Raw genomic sequence first — 21,858 nt, forward strand, 5'->3', positions numbered from 1 at the left:
GAGACGTCGGCAATGGTCGGACATGTTGTCGAGCTCAAGTCCGCCGAATGAAAGGACGCTATAGGCCGGGGGAATTGAGGTGTTATGACAGTAGACATAAAGGAGTTCCATGGGGTGTGTGACGTCAGTCTTTGTCAGACAGGCTTCAGTGGCCGAGACGTGTTTGAGTAGTGACGGAGAGAGGATTGTTTTGAAGCAAATATGCGGTTCAAAGGAGCAAATACAGGTCAGGTAGTCTGATAGTGAGCTCGAAACCATCAACAAAGGAGAACATAGAAGGCGCATCTGTCATACAAGTCACTGCTGTTTTGTGACCCATGAGTTCGAGAGGAGTATCGGAAAAAACAATGAAGAGCGTACCTGTGCAGGCTATGGCCTTTCCTTTTTCCCATTTCCTTGATTTGATTTCCACTCACTAATAATTACCTGGGGAACCTTGAGATCGATGATATACCAGATGCATGACAACTCGCCTGCAATCCAAATTCAGTCTGAGGACTACTCTCTCGGCCCAACTTTCGAAACGACAAACTGTCGTACTTGTCTCTGCTCAGTCTCTCCCACACCTTCGATCTCCTCTGGAACTTGACCATCCACATTTGTCTGATATCAGCGACTTGTCACTGTAAGAGAGTAGACTTACTCGTTCTCGATCTGCACCCGCTTCAATGAGAGCGACGGCTGCCGCTCCATGTCCAGACTCCATAGCGAGATGCAGTGGAGTGTTTCCTGTTTATAAGTCCGATCAATCCTTTTATCCCGACCGAGGACGAACAAACGTGGGACTTGAGTGAGTCAATATATAGCAATACGCAGTCAAAGAGGAGTAGGAAAGTAAGGTATATGTGTAGCAGAGATGGCTCTATGTGTGGATGATAGAAATGGGGGAAAGAAGTCGATCTCACCTGCTCGGTCCGCACCGTTCAACCTCGTCTTCGGTCTTCCTTCAGGAGGATTCAATAACAATCTCAAAAAAGCTTCTGAACCAGTAGTAGCTGCCCGATGTAAAGGATGTTGTGAAGCTCTATCTTTCGCGTTGATCTAATTATCAGCGTTCATCGGTAGTATCTTTCAACAGATGGTTCAAGATGCATGGTAATGTCTCGAAGGTACTCACGTCGGCACCTTTGGAAATGAGTAGTCTTCCAATCTAGACCATTAACTCTGACTCTTGTTCGGTCTATTTCAACATGCTGACTGGAATGTGTCCTCTGGAAGCGGCATAATGTCTCTTTCGTCAGCTGAGATGTTTCGGAATTTTTTGATCGCTTACAATGGAGTTTGACCTTTCTCGTTGGCTGCATCAACTTGTGCACCGGAAGAGAGAAGTTCATGGACTATGTCATATTGGTTTGAAGCGGCTATCAATGAGTACTGGGTACATCGTCAATTGACAAAGGCCCGGAAGTTTGAGCAGGTTGCTTGATGAAGTGACAAGGGAAGGTGGGACGAAGGGGAGATCACGATGAGGGATACAGAGGGAAGAGGTCAGATGGGGGAGAGAAGAGGAGGAGAAATGCTCACTAGCGACCATCAAAGGCGTCCATCCCATAGCATCCCTGACTTCTATATCCGCCCCATTTTGCAACAACAACTGTGTCATAGCTAAATTTCCAGTCGTTCCAGCCCAATGTAAAGGTGTTCTACCATCCTATGTGTCAGTCCACTCGATACGTTCTCAGAGCCAGGTCTTCATCGAAGGTCGAGGAATGGTCGAGGACTGACGTCGTCTTTGGTATTGACCAATTTTGGATTTTCAGCAAGTAACGATCGAGCCAGTCCTAGTTGTCCTAACGATGTTAGTAATGATGCAAAGGGTCAAGCATGTAAGTGAACTAACCTTCGAGAGCTGCTTTGTGTATACTTAGACCTGACATGATGTGGGAGTAAGGAATGAGGGAGTAGAGTACAAGTCGAAAGTTGAAAAGAATGAGATGCGAGTGGTTGATGCGCAAACGTCATCGTCCAAGGCTCTAGGCTGTTCTCCTACTTACTTCACTAAATGTCCTTGTGAAGCGGTATAGCATGTGCAGCATGCAGCTTGTATCATTGAGGAAGTGTTGTGACCAGCAATCATGCACTATGGCCACGTAGTGTTGTTTCTTTGGTCATTGATGCATAAAAGTCGCTAAGCTGCAAATTTAGTATTGTAACTAGTTGACGACATCGAGTGCATAAACCGACATGATTATACTTGATCCGATCACTTTCCTTCCTTTTCCTCCCTCATTCTAGATTTATTCACTGATCATCCTTCTGTTTTAGGTCTACCTCACGGTGACATCTTCTCACTTTGAAGCCAATCTCGCAGTCTCTTCACGAACATACTTGAGGAACTCATCTTTACCCTTGACCGTTGACTTCCAACCGATCTGAGCCGAGTGTTGAGCGATAATGTGATTGTTCGTACCCATAAATTCTGAACCGAAAAAGTATGTTTTGATCTCTTCATCTGTGAAAGAAGTGGTTTCGGTGGAAGCTACCAAACCTTTGGAGCTGAGCACTTCCCCGATGGCTTCGACAAGTTCGTTCATATTGTATTCGCCTCCGTCAGTGAAGTAATATCCGTCATGACCATGACCGATTGTTCCGATTTTTTCGTACAGGATAGCGAATAGACGAGCGACATCACCGAGGTAAGTGTATGCCCAAGAGTTGACACCTGTAAGTCAACTCCGGGTCTTCCATCTTTTGACTAGCCGCAGAGTAAATATCAGAGTGTATATAGCGGCGAGAATGGACGTGGGTAGTAAAGGAGACAGGTTGTGGTGATTGAGATTGAGAGTAAAAATTAGAAGAGGTGTAAAACTACTCACCTTTACCCACAACACCTGGTTGTTTCCTCGCCAAAGCTGCTCTGATCATAAAGGGGATTTGAATAGATGAATTGTGGGCGAAACCAGTATCATACAATGGACCTTTACCTAATCCGAAGATGGTAGGCGGGATAGCGATATAAGCGATAACGTAACCTTTCTTGTCTGCTTCAAGAACGATAAGATCGACGTCACGATGGAATGCGGTGTCGGGGATGGTATCGATTGCATTGTAAGGGGGTGAGACTTGAGAAGCAGGAAGGTCGGTAAAGATCTATCAAGAAGTCAACTTTTGATTCAAGCACACAACATCGATCTGTCCAAACATATCACAGTTCTTTCAAAGACATTAAGAAGGGAAGTGAAAATGTAGTAATGAGAAAAGAAGATTTACTCACCTCATCGGAAGTCTTCAACCCACGAGCATTATCCATAGTAATGGCAGAACCAGAAGTATGTATAAAGTAAACTGGTGTTCCGGTCTTTTCCAACTTTTCTTTCGAACCTTCTATGATCGCTTTGATATGATTGGGTTCATCCGAACTAGCCAAAGATATCACTACATCCGAAGCGGCGACGGTTGACTTGATCAAATCGAGAGAACTGAAATCTCCAATGACAGCTTTGAGTACGGTCTTGGGAGTCGAAAATGATTCGAACTGTTGCGCTTTCGTTTCGGACCGGATTAGAGCGGTGATTTGTTTAGGAGGGTTAGGAAGGGCGAGGAGAGTTTGAACGACAGATGCTCCGATGTAACCTGTGGCACCGGTCAAGAAGATAGTTTTGTCGGACATTGCGATGGGTTTCTTTGTCGTGATCTGAGTGAATAAAACAAGAAGGTATGTGGACTTGTAAGATGTAGGAGGATTGGTAAAGCTGAAGTTTGCTTGAGAAGGTCAGGGGTCAATGGTTGTTGTTGTGGACGATGAGATGTGAGTAGAAAAAGAAATGAGCCCCTGTTATATATAGCCTACATAGTAAGTCTGATCATCAAGCAGACCGAACTATTGCTTTGTGATCTAACCATTTCGAATCCTTACCAAACTTCCACAGATCCTCAGATTTACAGAGTTCCTTACAAAGGATGAGGATGAGTTGTAGTCATCCGCTAGACTGCTAGAGTAATGCTGACGAAGCTGAGTCCGTCCCCCGCTTTTCCCTAATTAACAACGCCCGCTGATGGAAATGACGTGCTTTTCGTTCCTGTAAATTTCTCACCCCACCCCGCACGCCCTGAAAGCCTCGGTCCGGTCGGAGTCTGTACTCGTTAACCGGAGTGTGACTTCCGAACCTCCACTTCGCAGTTCGCACTTGATTCGCAATTGAATTCAATTGCATCTCGCAGCTACTACTCGTAGCTACTTTGTACGGCTACTCGTATTGGCTATTGGTGACACTACTTGGTAGTGTCCAGCCAACATCATCGAGCTAGAGTAATCATCAATCACCAAGCGATCTCAATCTACCCTCCTTTTCCCCCAATCTCAACATTTCAATGGAACCTTTCCTTTGACACCATCAACATCGGTTGGATCTAACAAAGGAAAATCGTTTTTTTTTTTCCAATATGTCACCTGTCAACAAAACACATTCGTGTCACTCGACTCGCTGTCAACTGTTCCTCACTTTCTGACTTGATCAATATCATTTTTAATCCATCATCATGCACATTCTTCTCACTGGCGTTTCTGGTCGTATCGGACCTCATGTCCTTACTCACCTCTTATCTCAAGGACACACCGTGACGGCCATTGACAAAATTCCCATGACCGATTCCGTGGTTTCTAACCTACCTACAAGTTCCAATTACAATTTCTATCAAATTGATTTGACACAAGTAAGACCATTACAAACTTTACTCGATGAGATTGACACTTTGGATGGTGTAGTACATCTTTCTGGTATTCCTGGTCCATATGATCATGATGCCCGCGAAGTACATAATAATAATGTCGTAGGAACTTATAATGTACTTTATACTGTTCTCTCGAAAGGTGTAAAGAGGGTAGTTCAGGCAAGTTCGGTCAATGCTACTGGTGGAGTTTTTACAGCTTTGGAAAGACTTAAATTTCCGAAATTACCTTATACAGAGGATAGTCCTTGTACACCTGTGAGTATCCCATCTTATCTTTCCTCCCCTTCGGTACTCGAGTACTACTTCCCCTCGTCATCCTTTGTCAAATCTCTTCACGTGTTGTTTCATTTCACTTCTCTCTCTCTCCGGATGATACATTTACTCGCCAGTACTGTACCGCGGTATGTCACCTGGTGATACACTCCTACGGTTGAATGGTAGAATGGCTAAATGGGAATGAAGTAGGGTATGGGTGGTATGTGGATATGATAGCTGACCTTGACTAGGAAGATCCATATTCCCTTTCGAAACAAATCTCAGAAATACAAGCTTCAGCCTTGACCAGATTATTCCCTGGATCACGTATCTCCTCCCTTCGTCTTCACATGGCATGTACCTCATACGACACCGCAAAATCACTTTCCATTCCTACGGGTTTATGGGGTTGGGTGAGTTACTCCTCTATAGCAAGAGCGTGTCTTGCAGCTATAACGGAAGGTGAATGGGAAGGACATGAAGTTTTCAATATCGTTTCTCCTGAAATATGTCATGAAGTTCCGTTCACTCCTGGATCAACAGAAGACATGGAAGTTGTTTCACAGATGTGTCAACTCGTATCGCAGCCAGGAGACAGTGAAGAAAGAGAAGAGGTAGGAGAACAAGGAGGGGGACAATCGATCGGAAGTTTGGATTTGATGAAGATACATTGGAAAGATGTTGAAGTTGATGAGGATTGGTGGTTGGATAATCCCAGAAAAGGTTTTTGGGATTGTTCAAAAGCTAAGAGAATGTTGAGGTGGAATCATGATGAGTAGAGTGATGGGTTGATCAACTGATTTGTTGGTTGGCTAATATACTAAGTTTCATGATCTTTCTTACCAATGGTACTCATATCGTATGCAACGTTACTCAGGTCGCTATATACTTATCATGGAGCAGGATAGTCATGGCAAAATGATAATGGCTTCGTAGCAATATCAAGATCAACGTGTTGACCAAAGATCAAAGATCATCAGAGATCCGTGCTCGATCACTACTCGGGTACAAAAATAACGCCCTGACTTCTCTTCTCTTCGTCTCTTCTTTCTCTCATCATTGTATTTAAATATGACTGAAAACCCTGGCGCAATCACCGCCAAATCGATAGAACAACTGAACTCGCAATCAGACAAGATTTCTTCGAATTCCCACCCAAAAAGATGGGGCACCATGTCGATCAAAAACGAGTCAAAAGTAGTATCCATGGGACCACCTCCACTTCCCCACCGATCGACTAATCATCGTCAGATCCATGCTCTTCCTCCTAAACCCATCTCTTTCAGCCCATCTACGATCAATATGAGCGAGTCTCCGATCCACTCGTCTCGAAGAGTGTCCCCCATGTCTACTTCGAAAGAGCCAAAAGGGATAAATTCCGTGGAAGAGAAAAGGAAGGACTACGAAGTGCAGATCAATCGAAAATCTCACCAGCCACAAGCTGAAAAGCGACTTTGGGATGACTTACAAGCCAAGGATCTTGATTCTCAGAAAATGACGACTGATCAACATAAAGAAAAGAATGAAATGGTATCAACAGGTGGTCAACACGATCCCTCTTCTTATCCCGACATCCCTCCTCATAAGAAACTTCGAGCAAATTCCCCTTCATCATCATCTACAATCTCCACTCGTTCTCATTTAGGTCCCATATTACCTCTACCACTCCCAAGTAAAAGATACAAAGATCCCACCGGTTCTCGTGCTCTTTTATTACCAGTGGATCAACTACCCGTTTATCCTTTACCGCCATTACCAATCATCACCAATCCAATTCTGGAGGAAACGGTGTTTACTCATTGTAGTATGTTCGATAAAGCTAAAGGAAAGTTTGAAGATTCGAATGGACACTATGAAAAGTTGGAACATGTTGGAGATTCGATTTTGGGGATGGTGGTGACTACTTGGTTACATGATTTGAAACCTGGTTTGACTTGTGGGACTGCGACGGTGAGTACAAAATACGATTATCTTGTCCTTGTCGACCACTTTTCCGATTTCGCACTGTCCTTCTACTTGACCGCAAAACAATCATGATTCGGATATCCCATCTTCATAACCTCTCAGTCTCCGTGACAGTGTTGATCAAAGGGGAGTCTTGGTAGATACGAACGAGGTCAGTGAGATGGTAAGAGATGTGAGGTGGCACATGATGGAAGATGTAAACGGGGCAAAGAAAAGAACCCAGGTTGACTAGCAGAAACTCAAAGCTCATCTCGTTTCCAATGCCACCCTATCCCATATTTCAGGTCTATACAACCTCCCATCCAAATTACGCGGTGACCCAAATCAACTCCCCGTCCTCAGAGCTCAAACCGACGTCAGAGCAGCAATGGTAGAAGCCTACATCGCCGCTTTGTACTTCTCCGCACCACCCTCGCCCACGGCCAGATCAAAAGCTCTCGAAGAAATCTCCGCATGGCTGAAAGAAATGTACGAACCGTTATATGATTTCTTCCTTCGTCATATGCTTGGACAATATGAGCGTCATCAAGCTGTCATCTTGTCTTCTGCTGAGATGAATGCGGATGAATTGCGTAGAGCGGACGATGCGGCAATAGGAATGTCCGGTTTGTTGTTGGCTTATGGGGCTAGACAGGGGAAGTTGGTAGAGTGGGAGGAAAAGAGGAGAGAGAGTCATTTAGGGACTATTTGGGAGGTTGGGTGCAAGGTTGATGGAGAGATGATGGGGCATGGGACGAGGAGCGGAAGGAAGTCAGCTAGGAATGCCGCCGCTTGGGAGGGAGCCAAGAGGTTAGGTTTGGTCAGTGATGAGGATGGGATGCCCGGGGGATGCGGTGGGAGTCAAGAATGATGGGTAATGAGGGAATGTGGAGAATGTCTGTCTGGTATCGAGCCCCGTTGGGAGCCAGCCGGAGATCGTTCCGTTTGCCGCAAGAGATCCGAGTCAGGCATAAGGCGTCGAAAGGGGACAGTAACGGGGTATAACATATTTGTGAAGTAGTTGGTGAAGTACATCAGTGAGTGAAGTGTAGCTATAACATCAAGTCATCATGTAGTGAGAGGCGTATGTACTGTGAGTAGACTAGATGATAGTGTGATGTGAATTACTATAGCATCGCTACACCCGAGAAGACTAAAGTGACACTCACCACATTCTTACCCATATCGTGCGTCGTTATTCGTAACCAAAGCCACCATCTGTCTTCTTTTCCAACACAATGCCCTTTGTACCTACTCCAATCACACTTTTGTCGGGATACGAATCCAAGCGCGAAGCAGTGATAAGGCTTATGTGAGGTGTATAATATCGGATAGTGAATGGAAAAAGATTGAAAGAGGTAGTGAGAGTCGTATGAAATCACTTCAATTGGTTCATCTGTCTCTTCGCCCTTGCCAACTTTCCTCCTACCCTCGTCACTTCACCTTCAACATGATCCAACATTTCATTTTGTTCTTCAATCTCTTGATGTATCTCTTCTCCCATTTTTCTTTGTCTCTGTAAAACTTTACTCAATTCACCTAATTGTTGATCTTGATCATCCATACGATGTTGTTGTAATTGAACTAAACCTCTTTCATCCAAAGGTCTGGTTTCTTCCGTTTCCTGAGGTTTATTCTTGATTCCAAATACTCTACCAGGTTGAGGATTCGTATTCCAAATCGATCCTATTCCACCTGGCATAGTATCTTTACCTCCTGAACTTATTCCTGCACTTGATGAGAAATTTGAACCAGAAGTTCTTATACCTGTTTCTGACATTCTATTCAAATTATCTCTTTCAGCTTTTAAACCTTCAATTAATTCTTCTCTTCTTCTGTTTTCTCCTTCCCCCAATCCTGATAAACTTATCAAACCTTTTTCTAGATTCGAAAGACGGACAGAAACTTCTTTCAATAATCGTTTGGCTTGAACACCAGCACTACGAGAACCGGAAGCGTCGGATAATTGTAATGCCAATGCATCCCTTTTCAAAAGAGCGGCACGTACGAGTCGAAGGAGAGATTGGACTTGAGATTGTTCGGATAGCCAATTGGTAGCTGTGAAAATATCAGGTGGTGGAGGTAAATTAGAGGATAGATTTGAAGAAGATGTTGGTTCGGTGGACGAAGATGCTCGAGGTGTTGGGACTGCTAAAAAATCTGAAAAACCATAAGATTGTCGCCAACGTGGATCTTTGGTAGTGAGAAGAGTACGAAGGTATTGTTCTAGTAAAATACGACGTTCACGAACAATCTGTATGTCAGTGAACGAGTAATGACGTTTATGACAACATATGATATTGGGTTTCTGAACCTGATCTAAGGATATGATGGAGTGGACATACGACTGGTGACACTGTGAACATACGTGTGCCGTGCGATTGGAAACACGGCCGACATATGAATGAGAGATTCAATGAAGGAGTCGGGTAAAGATAAGTTACCCAATGTCATGTTTTGAAAGAAACGTGGATAAAGTGACAGACCAAAAGATGGAGGACTAGATAGAGGCGAAAGGAGGTAATATCAAAACTCACCTTGTCATCGTATACACTACGTGTGAGAGACCAAGTATGTTTCGCGGGTAATTGAGCCGGAGGTTCTTTTCCTGTAGAAGATTTCAATTCATCGTGAAAAGCCAAAAAATCGTTATATCGTCTGTTGACTGTCCATGTTCGCGTAGGAGTAGAGACTATATAATTAGTACTTCTTCCCCAAGTCCCATTATCTCCCTCCTCATTTCCTTCTGGTTACCATGACCTCTCTCTCCGCTTTGTCTGTCTAACCAGCTCTTTGACGTCATCCTGATCTATATACAGATATCTTATTGATCCCGAAATATCACCAGTCTTGACTGATGGCTGATCCTCATAGGAGACATGAGGGAAAGGTTGGTATGGAAAGGGGCTAGAGAAGACGAGAAGGACTCACTTTGTATGGTATACGTCGTATGTGGTTTAGGTTGGGGAACGATTTGAGTGGATGTGATTGTGATGTTTTGTATGTCCATGATACCAGCGCTGACTCTGAAATGCAAGATACAGGCAGCCAGCACAGGCAACGATGGGGACAAGGGACGAGATGTAGAGTGATAAAGCTGAAGTGAAGTGGATGGTGAGGTCAGTGGCGGGAGTGAATATCGAAACTCGAAAACGGTTCGAATACGTCATACGACCATGCTTACATGCATGGTACTTCCTGAATAGACTACGAGTACTCTACTATCACTCTGCATGCAAAATCATATGAACAATGCTCAAGACTATGCAAATAAACTTTCCCTTGTGCAAATTTCCCCCTCCTTCTCAAGCATTCAAATCCAACAACACACTTATCCATCCCCATTCACCTGAACCTCCGCCACTCGTCCTGCAACCTCTTCCACCGTATCCGTCTCGTCTTCCAATCTCACATCATCCTCAGGTCGGGTGTCCTCTGCTCGCTGAAAAGTCAGCGAATGAAACTGATAAGTGAAGAGAAGAATAGAGCTCACGTATCTCGCCAACATTCTTGATATATCCCAATCATCTTCAGCATTATCCTCATTGTCCCCATCCTCATAAAGCTCTCCGCCAAATTCAAACATGTCTTTACCCGTCATACCTGTCATCTTACCTGCTGCTCTCTGTACAGCCTTGGCCTTGTCCATCGCCTCTTGTTCCGCTTGTTTCTTTTCTATCCGATTTTTCTTCCACGCTGCGAAGGTCTCAGGGGTAACGGGTGTGAGTGGAGGTTTAAGTTTATGTCGTTCCACTTCTAAGAACTCTTCTAGTGATATAGCATTCTTTTTGGCAGCATCGTCCGCGGCTTTCTTATCTGCTTTCAAGACGAATCCTGGGGGTAGAGCATGTCGATAATGACATTTATCACCTCCGTTGGGCTGTGGTCAGTACTCTGCTCCCTTAATGGAGAAAGTATAACTCACACATTCCCAGCTACCTTGTTAGCATACCTTCTCACGGAGCAGAGGATAACTCACAACCAACCATACTTCTTGTCCTCGATAGCTTGAATGAAATATTTGCAGACGATCTATCTTTCAGTATATAGGCCCTGAGAACCGTGCAAAGAAACTCACGTCTGTAGCGTTGGATTGCTTCTTGGCGTTTTGAGCCACGACCGATTTCAACTTTTCATCGTCCCAAGTCTCCATTAAATCTGCTACGTCAACTTTTCAAGTTCCCTGATTCACCCATTATGCCGGCGATAAATGTTAGACATGACTCACCCTTCTCCTTCTCGGTCTCTCTAGTGTCCTGGTACAAGTTGACCTTTTCCACTTTACGTCCGACATTGAGGTCATGTGAAAATTTGCACTTGTTTCCTTCTTCATCAGCTTGCGTAAATTCTCTCCGACTGAAAACTGACCCTTTTCACAATAGCCAGCTTTGAAGTACTGACATAGAACCTTGGATCTCAGCTTATTCTTAAACTGCAGTTACATAATCGTAGTTACTTACAGTCTTCGGGTCTAATTGTCAGCTCACATAGGACAACACGGTAAAGAAAAGAACTGACCAACACCGAATGGCACTTTCTGAGGTTGAATTGTAGTACGAAACAATTCTGCTTCCATCTTCTTCTTTTGCAATTCTGCCTCTTTGGCCTTTAGCCTCAATTCCTTCTCTTTTTCCTTGGCCAGCTGATCGTCAGTCGTCTGCTTCTAAGGGAACGACCATCCCATCAGTTCCCTAGCATGCCAATTGAAGTAGCACGCGTAGAACAGTCGAAGCTCGAACCCAATACGGAATTTAGATTGGGATTGAAGATGAGCAAAGGCGATACCCACATCAGCCTTATTCTTCCCCGCCATAGATTGCTGCTTCTTGATCTCCGCCACTTGCATTTTGACCTTTGCTGATTTGTTCTTATTCTTCATCCCGAACGTCTACTGATCAGCTCTTCGTCCGAGGGTTTGCGACGGTTAACTGACTTTATCCTCCTTGAGGGCTTTTGGACCCATCTTGGGCTACCAGATCTCGACGTGTTGCACTGATATGATATAGAGAGTAAGCGATCAACGCACAGAGGCCAGAGTACTACTGTGGCAGTGAAGAAAGGATAGAAAGAAAGACGGAGACAGAAGATCGAAGAGAAGTGCGTCAATTTCGCCACACTCAATGACATTTCCCCCACTCAAAATCGAGTGCCCCCCCACTCCACGCGACCACCTCGTTTCTCCATCCTGCATCACATTTGATATGCCACCCAAAGCAGCCAAAGAGAAGGCGGTCAAAGGCGATGAGGGTGAGCTCTTTTCAATATCCTAAGATCGTCTCTGACATCATCTCAGCAGAAGAAGTGAGTTGATAGCTGTCCAGTGTAATGTCGCTGAAGAGAAGATGGTGTTGCAATATCTCAAGTCGGTGAGTGTCGGTTTCTCCTCGTTGGAACGTTTCGAAATTCTTTTCACCCATCTCTCTCCTATAACATGTGGGATCTGGCTGTAATGATCTCAGCTGATACTTCAGGTCAATAGGCCATATAGTAGTAGTGCGCCCGTCCTTCTTTCGGAAAGAAAAGAACTCATCTCAAAGCCGACGTCTCGGCCAACTTGAAGAACAAAGTCCCTAAACCTGCCGCACAGAAGATCATGTTAACTCTAGCGGGTACGTGCTCACGTCTTTCTTCTATTCGTGACTCTAAGTGTGCTGATGAACAGAACGAGGCGAGATAGTGAAGAAAGAGTACGGCAAACAACAAGTCTTCGTGTACAATCAGGTTGGTCTTGGGCATCGAGAATTTCGGCCAGCTGATGATACAAAGAATAATTTACCTGTTTTATCGGGTAAACAGATGAACACGATTGATACGGAGCTCAAAAAAGTTCAAGGGGAGCTAGAAGAGAAGAGGAAAGAGTTGAAAGATTTACAATCTCGTGAGGTCTCGCGATATTCTTTCCCGTACCCTCTTCCTCCTTCTCCGTCCCTATCCACGACCTTCGGAGATACAAGCTGAGTTGCAGAGCTTTCATCTAAAATGGCTTTACCAAAGACGAAAGATCTAGGAAAAGATATAGAGAATCTGCGGGCGGAGGTATGTGCCTTTTAGATTATTGTTTATCCCCAGAGCTGAAAAGTATAGAACGACTTAACTACCAAAGCTTTAGCTCCGTATCGAACCACAGACAGTGGTCAACCGGCTGTCTCGCCTCTGACGAAAGACGACGCAAAGAGGATTGATGATGAGTTTGTGAAATGGCGAAAAGAATGGGTGGATCGAAGGAAGGTGTATAAAGAGTGAGTTCCCTCTCCGCCTTCTTTCATCTGCTTCTCTCCTCTATCCTCTCATCGTTAGGTGTTCTCCCGACTTGTTCCTTTTCGTTTCTCTCCGTCTGCTTCCACTTGACACGAACGAAAATCGGCCCTTGACTGATAAAACAGAGCCCTGGGAGCTCTTTGTGATGGAGGAGCAATCGATTCTGTCCCCGCATTTGAAGAAGACCAAGGAATATCTCCCGACGATGAAGAAAGCAAAGCGGTGGAAGAAGGAGATTTTTGCAAACCTCAGGTCACAATCAGATCCAAGATTGTACAACGAACCACCACCGTTCCTACCGCCAAACGAACCACTAGCGCTTCCGCATCTGCCGAAGGACCGAAGACGAAAAAGGGAAAGAAAGCATAGTCAGTGTCAAAGGTTCGGGAGATAGATATCATTTCGGGTCATCGGTGAACGACTTTCACGTACATCATTGCCGCATCTCCACACACATTTAGGTTGTACCATTAGAAACATGCATGTATTTCCACATGATTTCTGATGGCGTGTATATGCTTACGCAGTGTTCTATGTGTACCGAGTATACGAAGGTTGGAGAGGTGAGATGATCAAAAGGTCTAAACGTTCCAAGAGGGATCAATCTTGGATGCTAGAAGAGACGATTGACTTGTTCGTAAGGTGCAATTTGACGATCAGACGGCTTCATTGACAGTTGTTTTCTGATGGGTCTTGCGGATCCTGGACCAAGACGATGGAAGTTAGCAAGCAGAGAATAAACGATCTGTTACATGAGACGACTGGACAGATAGGAAGAAGCACGGTTTCACATCAATCAAATCAACTCTTTCTCAGTATTCTCACGACCTATGACGTGTTGACCGACGGTCTTGGTGTCAAACCATCGGATCCGGTAGCCGGTAGCCGCTCGCGCTTCATGTGAGTACCTTTCGCCTAGACTGACGATCAAAGATGGAAGTTTCAGGAGTTCAGCTGTCAAAGGTGATTTGACAGCTGGACGACGGTATCCTGGGATTCTTTCGGTACTTTTTATGAGCAGACAGAGATTGACCACTCTCTCACTTGCAACTTGGTATATCCAAATGTATCAATCCCAGTTTCCCCACTTCATAAATCTCAACACTTTTCAAAACTCTTTATTCAAGCCATACAGTATGCAACATGCAACATTGACCATAAGGAGAAAATAACCGCCGTAGAGAACGGGAGAAAATTCTAGTAAGTTTTACAAAAAAGTTCAATCCCGCTAGCTCCGCCCGAGGGCCGGGGCTTGACTAAAGTTTTTCCTTTAAAAAGCTTGAAAAGCAAGTCCGAGCTCCGACCCTGAACCCTGAAATCCTCTCGAGTTGCGCCCTCCGATTAGAAATGACGTGTACGCCATCATTCACGGTGCTTCAGTAAGCATTCCCATTAAAACCCAACCCGCCAACTCGGTCTCTCAACTACTTAAACCTCACCAAGTCGTATCGTTTCTTCCTTCAACAACAACTTCCTTCGCCTTTCCTCATCCAATCACAATCCGACTCACCGCAGCTCATCTTCATATATATTCGTTCACGCACTTAATTCATATCCAACCTACATCTCTATCCAATCTAGTAGCTTAACACTTACATGCCCTCTCTCGCTAGTCAATTGAAGAAAACTCTCCACATGGGTGAAAACAAAGCTGAGGCTAGCGCAAAGCTGCCTATCCCTACTCCTGTATCTGCGGCTACTCAAGAGCCAAAGAACCCTTCTGGTTCAGCGGCTTTCTTCGATGCTGTCGAGGTGAGTTAATTTGCGCCCTCTCATTTCCTTCTTCCCTCCCTTCCCTTTCCACACCCCCCTCCTATCGATCTCAATTGAAAAAGAAACCGATAACAGTTGGCTGATCATGAAGAACCGCCGTTCATACTATGGCATAAAAGCCGAATCCCCTTTGACCGATGAACAACTCGTCGCTCTCGTCGGTCGTGCCGTCAAACACGCACCAAACTCTTTCAACATGCAACAGAGTCGTGCGGTCGTTTTGACTGGAAAAGCTCATGCAGAGCTTTGGGAGAAAGTTCTCGAGACTAATCTCAAAGGTCTCGGTGGTGACAGTGAGTTTTCGTTCTTCTCTGAAGCCTTTTCATTCTTCAATCCTCGCTATTCTACTCAATTCGTCGCTTTTGTCTCATGTAAACCCTCATGAATGACTTCCGTCTCAAGAGAAAAGAAATATCCCTGACATTCACAGAGGACCAAGAAGAACAAGCTCGCGGTCGTGTCAACGGAGCTTTCAAGACTGGATACGGTACCGTCGCCTTTTTCGAAGACATGGACGTTGTCAAGGCTTGGGGAGAGAAGATGCCTTTCGTCGCCGAGGTGAGATATTGCGCCACATTTTTACCCTCACTACTCATTCATCACATCAATTTTCCCACTCTGGTCATAGTCACTCACTCCGTTCTACCCCAATCCTTATCCATTACGGAAGTGACCGCTTCACACTTTTCACCAAAGAGCTAAACTAACTTCCAGGCCTTTGTCCAATGGTCTGACGTAGCCACCGGAATCCTCCAATACATCGTCTGGACCGCTCTCGAGAAAGAAGGTCTCGGTGCCAGTCTTCAGCATTACGCTCAATATAGCCAAGAGACTCAGGACGCCATCACCGAGCTCTGCAAAGTTCCTGCCGCCTGGAGGGTGAGTCACCTTCTTATCTCGTCTACAGCTGGTGTCCGAAGCTGACTGGTAGTGTACCGCTTTGTTGCCCTTCGGTGTCCCTATCGGTCCCCCTGGTAATCCCGCCCACCCCAAAGACTTTCAACCTTTGGAAGAACGTGTCAAACTTATCTCCGCTTAGAGCTTAGAGGATTGACAGGATGTTCGCTTTGTGTGATTAGTCAGTGAATATGCAGATTATTCAATAATTACCTCGTCCATTTATCACACTGTTATCTAATCTTCTGTATGATAAGCGAAAGGAGAGATGACGAGTGAGATCAAAGAAAACAAAGAGGCCGAAGAGTCCGGATTGGGTGAGTCACTAAAGGTCATCCGGCCATGAACCAGGTATGTACTCTATATGTAGGAGTGAGCGATCAAGTTGCTAGGGCATGGGGTATGGAAGTCGGGAGCAATTCTTGGAGAAATGACATAACTGTACAATTCAAGATACGTTCTCCAATCAACTTCGCCGTTCTTATACATACATCCATACACACAGACATGAGGGAGGGGCAAATCGGGTCCAGCCGCTAAACACCTGACTTCGGGAAAGGCTGATTGGATATTTTGTGATTATGATGTTGTGGCAGCAGCAGTGCCCTCCTTCTTGTTGGCAGCGTGTTCGACGAGAAACTGTAGTCAGTTAAGATTATTCAAATCCTCCAATGGCTAGCAGAAAGATCGACGCTCCTTCTCGAAAGCAAGCAGAGGAAATTGACTGGATGTGATTCGGTCGGATTGCGGGGAGTCAATAAGCCAAAGAGAGAATGCGACAACAAGTGGGATGTATAGACAAGCCTTAACCGAAACGTGGCGGAGGGTTGAGGTTCAAGTGGATTTGAAGGCGGAAGGATAAATGTGAAGCCAGTAAACTCACGATGAAAGCAATTATACAAGGAACGATAGAACCAAAAACAATCCATCCACACCAAAACGCCCAAAGTTCCACTCCGTGTGATCTACCAGGTTCAACGACCGTACCTACATTACATGACCTCGAGTTATCTGACCAATCGCGGGACCACCATACTGTTGTTGAAGCTGAAGTTGATGTGGAGGCTGTCACACTTCCCGATGTTACGGAAGAGGCCGCAAGGCAGTCTGACGGACTATGAGTCAGTTTCTAACTGTGCTTTGGTTGAATCCACGTCTGTAAGTGTCTAGGAAAACAAATGCAGGGAAAAAAATATGTCGTGTATGTGATATGGGGTAGAATGATAGGTAATGACACGCACCTGTGTGATCCACCTCGAAGGCCATAGAAGGTCTGTTGCATGTATAAAATGGTAATGAAGAATTTCAACCAGGCGTTGGCAACGACATAAAATGGTAAACGTGTTTTCTTGTCCCTTTCACCGGTCATTATACCCTCTGCATAGAAAGCTGTAGACTTGTCAGCACGATCGCTCTTGATCTGTGCGAAGATTCGAGTATGCGGTTAGGAAAGATGGGATGTACTTACACTGAACAAATTTCTGTCCATATTTATTATAACTCGCATTACGCCAAGCGAAATCGGAAGCGATAGCCATTAAGGCGAATATTATAATAGACACCTGTACTTAGCGACGATGAGGGACGAATGGAAATACAGGTACCCACTTGATACGCCAAAGTCCAGAGAATAGATCCGAGATGTTTGGGTGCATTGGTATATTCCACAAACCCACATGTTGACCCACCAATATAACCAGAAGCAGCTGGCAGTCAGTGCAAAAGCTCAATCATGCCACACCAAGGACGGAGGTTGAGAAAAGAAGATTTTCACGGTCGACACAGAAACGGGGAGTGAGACGGGTAGAGGTAGTGCATGTATTGCTCACGATATTTGTATCCGTAGGTATCGTGATACGTCTTCCAATTATTCACTATGATGACAAGCTCTGCGATAGCCAGCATCAACAGAGCGAGGATGCCGATCCAGTTGAAAATGAGACAGATAAACAGCCAGATTGTAGGAAAGGTCTCTCGACCCAGCCATTCCTTCTTCTTTTTCTCGGCGTCAGGCATCTGTCAAGATAGTGAGAAGACGATCGGGTCTGGTTCTAGATCCTAACAGGGATGGCGGCGGTAGCGATGGGAAGATGTTGATATCCTAAGACTGCAATGACCTGATGATGTCGATTGAGTGACGGCTGTGTCGGAGATAGCCAAGAGGAGTGTGAAGATATTGAAGGTGTGACAAATGGTAATTGGATAGCAGAAGAGCAGAATGAGATAAGGGTGGGCGAGAAGTATATGTGTGGGAGGTGAAGCCTGGAGGATAACAGCGGGGACGTCGAGCTGGAGATACAAATATGACGAGTTGTCGTAGGAGATGTTGTGATTAAGAAGATGATAGGGATACTGAGAAGTCATCGTGCACTCGTATGTTGAGAAATTTTGTCGGACTTTGCTCTTGGTCGGAGTTGAAAAGCGGCAACGCCTCCTCCGTGTTCGGGACGCTGCGACAAGTCAGAGCATTAGCAAGGAGATCATCAAAGGAGGACAGTAAATCGCGTCACTACTTGCTCTTGATCTTCATTTACCATATCGAATGATTTGACTGATGAGTGAGGATATGTCAGAGAGTGGTTTATGACTTTACTTATGCACAACATGTATCTAGATGATGTCTAATGACAAGCCAGACCTTTGGCCCCGGCACCGCCCAGCAAAGACCTATGCATCAGCCGCTGAGGATCGACGAGGAAGAGGAAGAGACTTACCCAATATCAATTTCCCCTTCGTACATGACATGACCTATGAATGCTCCGACAACTATGGAAAAGAAGAGGAAAGTGTTGTATGTCATAGCGACTAACATCAACTATCATGTCAACTGGGTCATAAACTTCATACGGAGACTTACCCAGAATGATATGGTAACGGACATGGCATAAAGGAAAGCTCGGAACAGACGAGCCTGCATAGGTAATCGAGTACTGTTCATCAGTACTAAAGCGATACTGACCCTGTACAAATACAAGTCTCATATTATCGAACATGTTATGGTCCCTCTAAGAGCTCATAGCTGGGTATGTGTGGGGAAGAAGGTATTTTGTAAGGAAAGGTACTCACAGACTCGTTTTGACATTACCAGTCTCTATAGCGTTATATCCAGTAGGTATGGGTGGAATCAAACTTTCTCTCCTCGTACTCGATCCCTCTCTCCTCCCAGCGGAATTGGACAGGCCATAAGCGAGTTTGATGTCCAGTCTTTTCATCTGATGAAGTAGGAAAGAGTAGAAGATGGCGACGGCGATGACAGCGATACTGGTTGTCAGGCATAACTCATCTATGAGACAGAGAGAACATTGGCTGAAAGATTGATTTTTTGGATTGTAGGGTCGGTATGTATGGAGTGGGGACGGCTTAGGGGGTTAGGGCGCATAGGAGAGGAAGGATGAGCAAGTGAGCCAGGATGACGTACCATGATAACACCATAGTCCATGGTCCATGAATATGCCATGATTTGAAGACGACACATGTATCTGCGATTTGGTTATTCCATAACATGTTCATCTGGGTGGTCAGCTTGCTTTAGAATCTGATTGAGGGTGGGTGGCAAGAAGGGCCAAGAACGTCACTGACCGCACACATGGGTTTATCGTGAGGCATGGGCATAGAATGGCCGTCATGACCTGAATGACCGTGGTCCATGGTGAGGGAGACTGCTGGAGACGAGTGACGCCGGGTGCACTGGTGGACAGAACAAGATAAGTGTGTAAAAGAGCAAGTGGTGAATGGGGAGAGAAAGGTGTTTGTCTTTGTGGGGGGGGGGGGAGGTGAGACAGGCACGGACCGCACAAGTTGCCCTTCTACCAATGAGACCAAATCATCTTGAATGCCTCATTGATGGGAGGCATTTCATGAGACGTATCACATTCATCTGTATAACACCCTATCGGGTACAATGTCATTACTATCTCCTCATTACCAGTACTACTAGGATAGCCAGGATCGCCACCAAGAGAGCAATGAGTGTCATGGACACTGACCGTCAGCTGAGACAGAAGCGCTTCAGTCCATGAACACGGGTGAACTCACCCCCACCAAATGAAGCAGGGACCACGACTGCTCGTATTGTATTGTCTGCACTAGCGGATACCATCAATGATGCTGAAGGGTTGAATTTGAGCGCGGTTGGAGGGAACGAGTGTGCGTGAAGGATCTTGAGAAGGGGCTAGTCATTCAGCATTTTAAGAATAGCAGATTGACACGGGCTCACCGCTAAAGTCTTGGAGTCAAGTATTCCGATGGAGAGATCTGAACAGCCGTATGCTAGCAACTGTCCGTCCGAGCTGGACAAGTTAGCGTGGTGGTTCGTAACAAGAAGAAACCTGCTCACCTGACATCGAAGACTGTGATTGGCTTTCCAGCTACTTCACGCTTCACCAAGACGTCCCATTTGCCCAAGTCACTACCTTCTTTCTCCTTGCCTTTGACTGTGCTACCTTGAGAGGAGTCAAGAACGAGTGGAGCGATGCTGGGGCCTGCTACGATACCGAAAGATACCACGAAAGCTTTCCGAGGCGCACCTCTCTTGGCTGGTGTTTTGGAAACATTCAAAACCCCATGAATGGTAGGCGGCGAGACCTTCACAGGTGAGAATCTGAAAGTCAAATTCGTCTGAAGTACCAGATGCAGAGAGTTTGAGGACTTACCGAGCAGCACGGAAAGCGACAGGGGATATATCAAGACTGGGCGGATAAATAGTTTGCTTCAATTCCAGAGTGACCTTGTCATTTGTGTTCACGTGGTAGATGCAGAGTGAGGCATCTGTAGTCACTGCCAACTGCAAAGGTCAGCGGACACGATATAGGAACGATACTCACCCATTCTTCACCTTCACCGCCCCAATCCAGATCGACCAACTCGCCATCCACAGCAAACGTAGGAGCGACCACTTCCAAAGAAGGTGATCTCAATATCGAAACTTGGTTATCTGTCGTCCCCACTGCTACGAGACTCAGCTTTGTCGAGAACGCAGTAAGTTTCTATGACTATCAGCTTTGATTCAAGAGGATATAGCTTACCTGATAGGGATAGTCATCGGACCAAATGGCATCAATTGTCCCAGCAGCTTTGACGTATTCTAATCTGTCCAATCAGCTCATTTTCTTCGAGCTAAACCAGGCGATAGGACACCCACTTATCATTCCCGAAAGAAAACGTCCTACACTGTTCGTTTTTACCTTCCCGTACACTAGCTGCACTGGCGTTGATACCAGTGATGAGCTGCTTGTTCTATATCATTATCAGCCTGTGCATTCCACGTCGACCCATGACGCACATTCCGGTCGATGGCTAATGTCATTGGAGCATCTTCATCTCCACTGAGCTTGAGTTCGTTGATGTATTTTACGTTTCTTCCATCTTTCGAGACTCTGCATAGTTTCTGAGAACATGAGCTCTCGTTAGATTGTTGACGGTCATGCTCACGAGTTTATTCTCAATACCTGATCGAGAAGCTCCACCACCGCCGCCGAGAATAAGAGTTGTGTCGTCGACCCAGTCCAAACAGTAGACAGGAAACTGGGGGGTGTTGTGATGATGATGTTGAGTCCTAGTCATGCTACTATGCGTTCTGTGTGGTGGGGGTGAACGGTGAGAACGATGTAACAAGTCGTCAAGGGTCAAGGGGTTTGTGAGAATCCCAAGAGGTGAGGGGTACGCGATGCGGGGCCACAATTACACCTGGCTTTTGGTATTTTCGGGTTAGTCGGACATTGATAACCTTCTTTCCTACTGCCGGGCCCGCTTTACCGCGCGTAGGGATAATCCCGACGTGGCGCGAATTAATCCGGTTGAAATTTTGCCACTTTCTCCCAAAACCCGTCACTCAACCCGAGGATCTTGTCACTGCCAACGCGAATCTCGTTGGTATACCGAAATTCCACCCATTCACTGAATACTTACTCATGCATGTTCTGTCGCATATCAAAACGTTGCCAGCAGTCCTCTGAACTCATTCATGTAGGTAAAAATCCGAAATTCGTAATGGTTTACACGAGACAGCGTTTTGATCACCGAATTCGGACAGCGCCCCGAAAGGATATCTGGATCAACCCC

At 45.5% G+C, this 21,858-nt stretch overlaps 11 protein-coding genes across 11 annotated transcripts; 4 read left to right on the forward strand and 7 right to left on the reverse strand.

Annotated features, from left to right (window-relative positions):
- Window positions 1-498: 498 nt before the first annotated feature.
- Window positions 499-1,231, reverse strand: TREMEDRAFT_25593 (uncharacterized protein; the record flags this gene model as incomplete). Its single annotated transcript, XM_007000585.1, has 5 exons — window positions 499-603; window positions 644-729; window positions 906-1,041; window positions 1,118-1,150; window positions 1,199-1,231. Coding segments are annotated over 5 exons (393 nt in total), but the record flags the coding sequence as incomplete, so codon positions are not given.
- Window positions 1,232-2,288: 1,057 nt separating this feature from the next.
- On the reverse strand, window positions 2,289-3,610 carry TREMEDRAFT_25118 (uncharacterized protein; the record flags this gene model as incomplete). Its single annotated transcript, XM_007000520.1, has 4 exons — window positions 2,289-2,662; window positions 2,817-3,062; window positions 3,211-3,359; window positions 3,477-3,610. 4 exons carry the CDS (start codon window positions 3,608-3,610, stop codon window positions 2,289-2,291), a joined length of 903 nt encoding a protein of 300 aa, XP_007000582.1.
- Window positions 3,611-4,479: 869 nt separating this feature from the next.
- On the forward strand, window positions 4,480-5,705 carry TREMEDRAFT_25385 (uncharacterized protein; the record flags this gene model as incomplete). Its single annotated transcript, XM_007000560.1, has 3 exons — window positions 4,480-4,926; window positions 5,178-5,444; window positions 5,541-5,705. 3 exons carry the CDS (start codon window positions 4,480-4,482, stop codon window positions 5,703-5,705), a joined length of 879 nt encoding a protein of 292 aa, XP_007000622.1.
- Window positions 5,706-6,099: 394 nt separating this feature from the next.
- On the forward strand, window positions 6,100-7,988 carry TREMEDRAFT_59450 (uncharacterized protein; the record flags this gene model as incomplete). Its single annotated transcript, XM_007001603.1, has 4 exons — window positions 6,100-6,876; window positions 7,127-7,690; window positions 7,936-7,963; window positions 7,984-7,988. The coding sequence occupies 4 exons, from the start codon at window positions 6,100-6,102 to the stop codon at window positions 7,986-7,988; spliced, it is 1,374 nt and encodes a 457-aa protein (XP_007001665.1).
- Window position 7,989: 1 nt separating this feature from the next.
- TREMEDRAFT_37265 (uncharacterized protein) lies at window positions 7,990-9,932 on the reverse strand. Its single transcript, XM_007000824.1, has 3 exons — window positions 9,802-9,932; window positions 9,408-9,562; window positions 7,990-9,124 (listed from the first exon to the last, which is right to left on the reverse strand). Exons 1-3 carry the CDS (start codon window positions 9,878-9,880, stop codon window positions 8,249-8,251), a joined length of 1,110 nt encoding a protein of 369 aa, XP_007000886.1. The 5' UTR covers window positions 9,881-9,932; the 3' UTR covers window positions 7,990-8,248.
- A 269-nt stretch (window positions 9,933-10,201) lies between these two features.
- TREMEDRAFT_25086 (uncharacterized protein) lies at window positions 10,202-11,758 on the reverse strand (the record flags this gene model as incomplete). Its single annotated transcript, XM_007000519.1, has 8 exons — window positions 10,202-10,750; window positions 10,796-10,805; window positions 10,850-10,902; window positions 10,949-11,031; window positions 11,099-11,197; window positions 11,239-11,285; window positions 11,385-11,512; window positions 11,660-11,758. Coding segments are annotated over 8 exons (1,068 nt in total), but the record flags the coding sequence as incomplete, so codon positions are not given.
- Window positions 11,759-12,071: 313 nt separating this feature from the next.
- On the forward strand, window positions 12,072-14,511 carry TREMEDRAFT_59452 (uncharacterized protein; the record flags this gene model as incomplete). The annotated part of the gene is made up of 13 exons (XM_007001604.1): window positions 12,072-12,117; window positions 12,164-12,171; window positions 12,213-12,236; window positions 12,342-12,363; window positions 12,408-12,479; window positions 12,533-12,591; window positions 12,637-12,748; window positions 12,836-12,906; window positions 12,955-13,109; window positions 13,254-13,496; window positions 13,945-14,028; window positions 14,104-14,328; window positions 14,391-14,511. The coding sequence occupies 13 exons, from the start codon at window positions 12,072-12,074 to the stop codon at window positions 14,509-14,511; spliced, it is 1,242 nt and encodes a 413-aa protein (XP_007001666.1).
- A 54-nt stretch (window positions 14,512-14,565) lies between these two features.
- Window positions 14,566-16,011, forward strand: TREMEDRAFT_37268 (uncharacterized protein). Its single transcript, XM_007000825.1, has 5 exons — window positions 14,566-14,880; window positions 14,993-15,194; window positions 15,332-15,459; window positions 15,616-15,780; window positions 15,833-16,011. Exons 1-5 carry the CDS (start codon window positions 14,725-14,727, stop codon window positions 15,938-15,940), a joined length of 759 nt encoding a protein of 252 aa, XP_007000887.1. The 5' UTR covers window positions 14,566-14,724; the 3' UTR covers window positions 15,941-16,011.
- A 592-nt stretch (window positions 16,012-16,603) lies between these two features.
- TREMEDRAFT_25258 (uncharacterized protein) lies at window positions 16,604-17,814 on the reverse strand (the record flags this gene model as incomplete). The annotated part of the gene is made up of 5 exons (XM_007000546.1): window positions 16,604-16,927; window positions 17,036-17,187; window positions 17,267-17,360; window positions 17,407-17,504; window positions 17,628-17,814. 5 exons carry the CDS (start codon window positions 17,812-17,814, stop codon window positions 16,604-16,606), a joined length of 855 nt encoding a protein of 284 aa, XP_007000608.1.
- A 605-nt stretch (window positions 17,815-18,419) lies between these two features.
- Window positions 18,420-19,446, reverse strand: TREMEDRAFT_25861 (uncharacterized protein; the record flags this gene model as incomplete). Its single annotated transcript, XM_007000621.1, has 6 exons — window positions 18,420-18,465; window positions 18,513-18,613; window positions 18,656-18,758; window positions 18,865-19,059; window positions 19,217-19,308; window positions 19,378-19,446. 6 exons carry the CDS (start codon window positions 19,444-19,446, stop codon window positions 18,420-18,422), a joined length of 606 nt encoding a protein of 201 aa, XP_007000683.1.
- Window positions 19,447-19,708: 262 nt separating this feature from the next.
- Window positions 19,709-21,360, reverse strand: TREMEDRAFT_24544 (uncharacterized protein; the record flags this gene model as incomplete). Its single annotated transcript, XM_007000451.1, has 10 exons — window positions 19,709-19,779; window positions 19,834-19,969; window positions 20,015-20,087; window positions 20,135-20,398; window positions 20,451-20,581; window positions 20,622-20,783; window positions 20,823-20,886; window positions 20,939-21,033; window positions 21,080-21,184; window positions 21,229-21,360. The coding sequence occupies 10 exons, from the start codon at window positions 21,358-21,360 to the stop codon at window positions 19,709-19,711; spliced, it is 1,233 nt and encodes a 410-aa protein (XP_007000513.1).
- Window positions 21,361-21,858: the final 498 nt, after the last annotated feature.

Source organism: Tremella mesenterica, assembly GCF_000271645.1.
Source record: "Tremella mesenterica DSM 1558 unplaced genomic scaffold TREMEscaffold_1, whole genome shotgun sequence".
NCBI classification, from domain to species: domain Eukaryota; kingdom Fungi; phylum Basidiomycota; class Tremellomycetes; order Tremellales; family Tremellaceae; genus Tremella; species Tremella mesenterica.

Excerpts from the sequence above, each read along its gene's own strand:
- TREMEDRAFT_37265 (XM_007000824.1), bottom strand. The coding sequence starts at position 9,880 with ATGGACATACAAAACATCACAATCACATCCACTCAAATCGTTCCCCAA. Across the intron at positions 9,563-9,801 it reads TACGACGTATACCATACAAA|TCTCTACTCCTACGCGAACA; the intron begins GTGAGTCCTTCT and ends CTAATTATATAG. Across the intron at positions 9,125-9,407 it reads GTAGTGTATACGATGACAAG|ATTGTTCGTGAACGTCGTAT; the intron begins GTGAGTTTTGAT and ends ACTGACATACAG.
- TREMEDRAFT_37268 (XM_007000825.1), top strand. The coding sequence starts at position 14,725 with ATGCCCTCTCTCGCTAGTCAATTGAAGAAAACTCTCCACATGGGTGAA. Across the intron at positions 15,460-15,615 it reads AGATGCCTTTCGTCGCCGAG|GCCTTTGTCCAATGGTCTGA; the intron begins GTGAGATATTGC and ends ACTAACTTCCAG. Across the intron at positions 15,781-15,832 it reads AAGTTCCTGCCGCCTGGAGG|TGTACCGCTTTGTTGCCCTT; the intron begins GTGAGTCACCTT and ends GCTGACTGGTAG.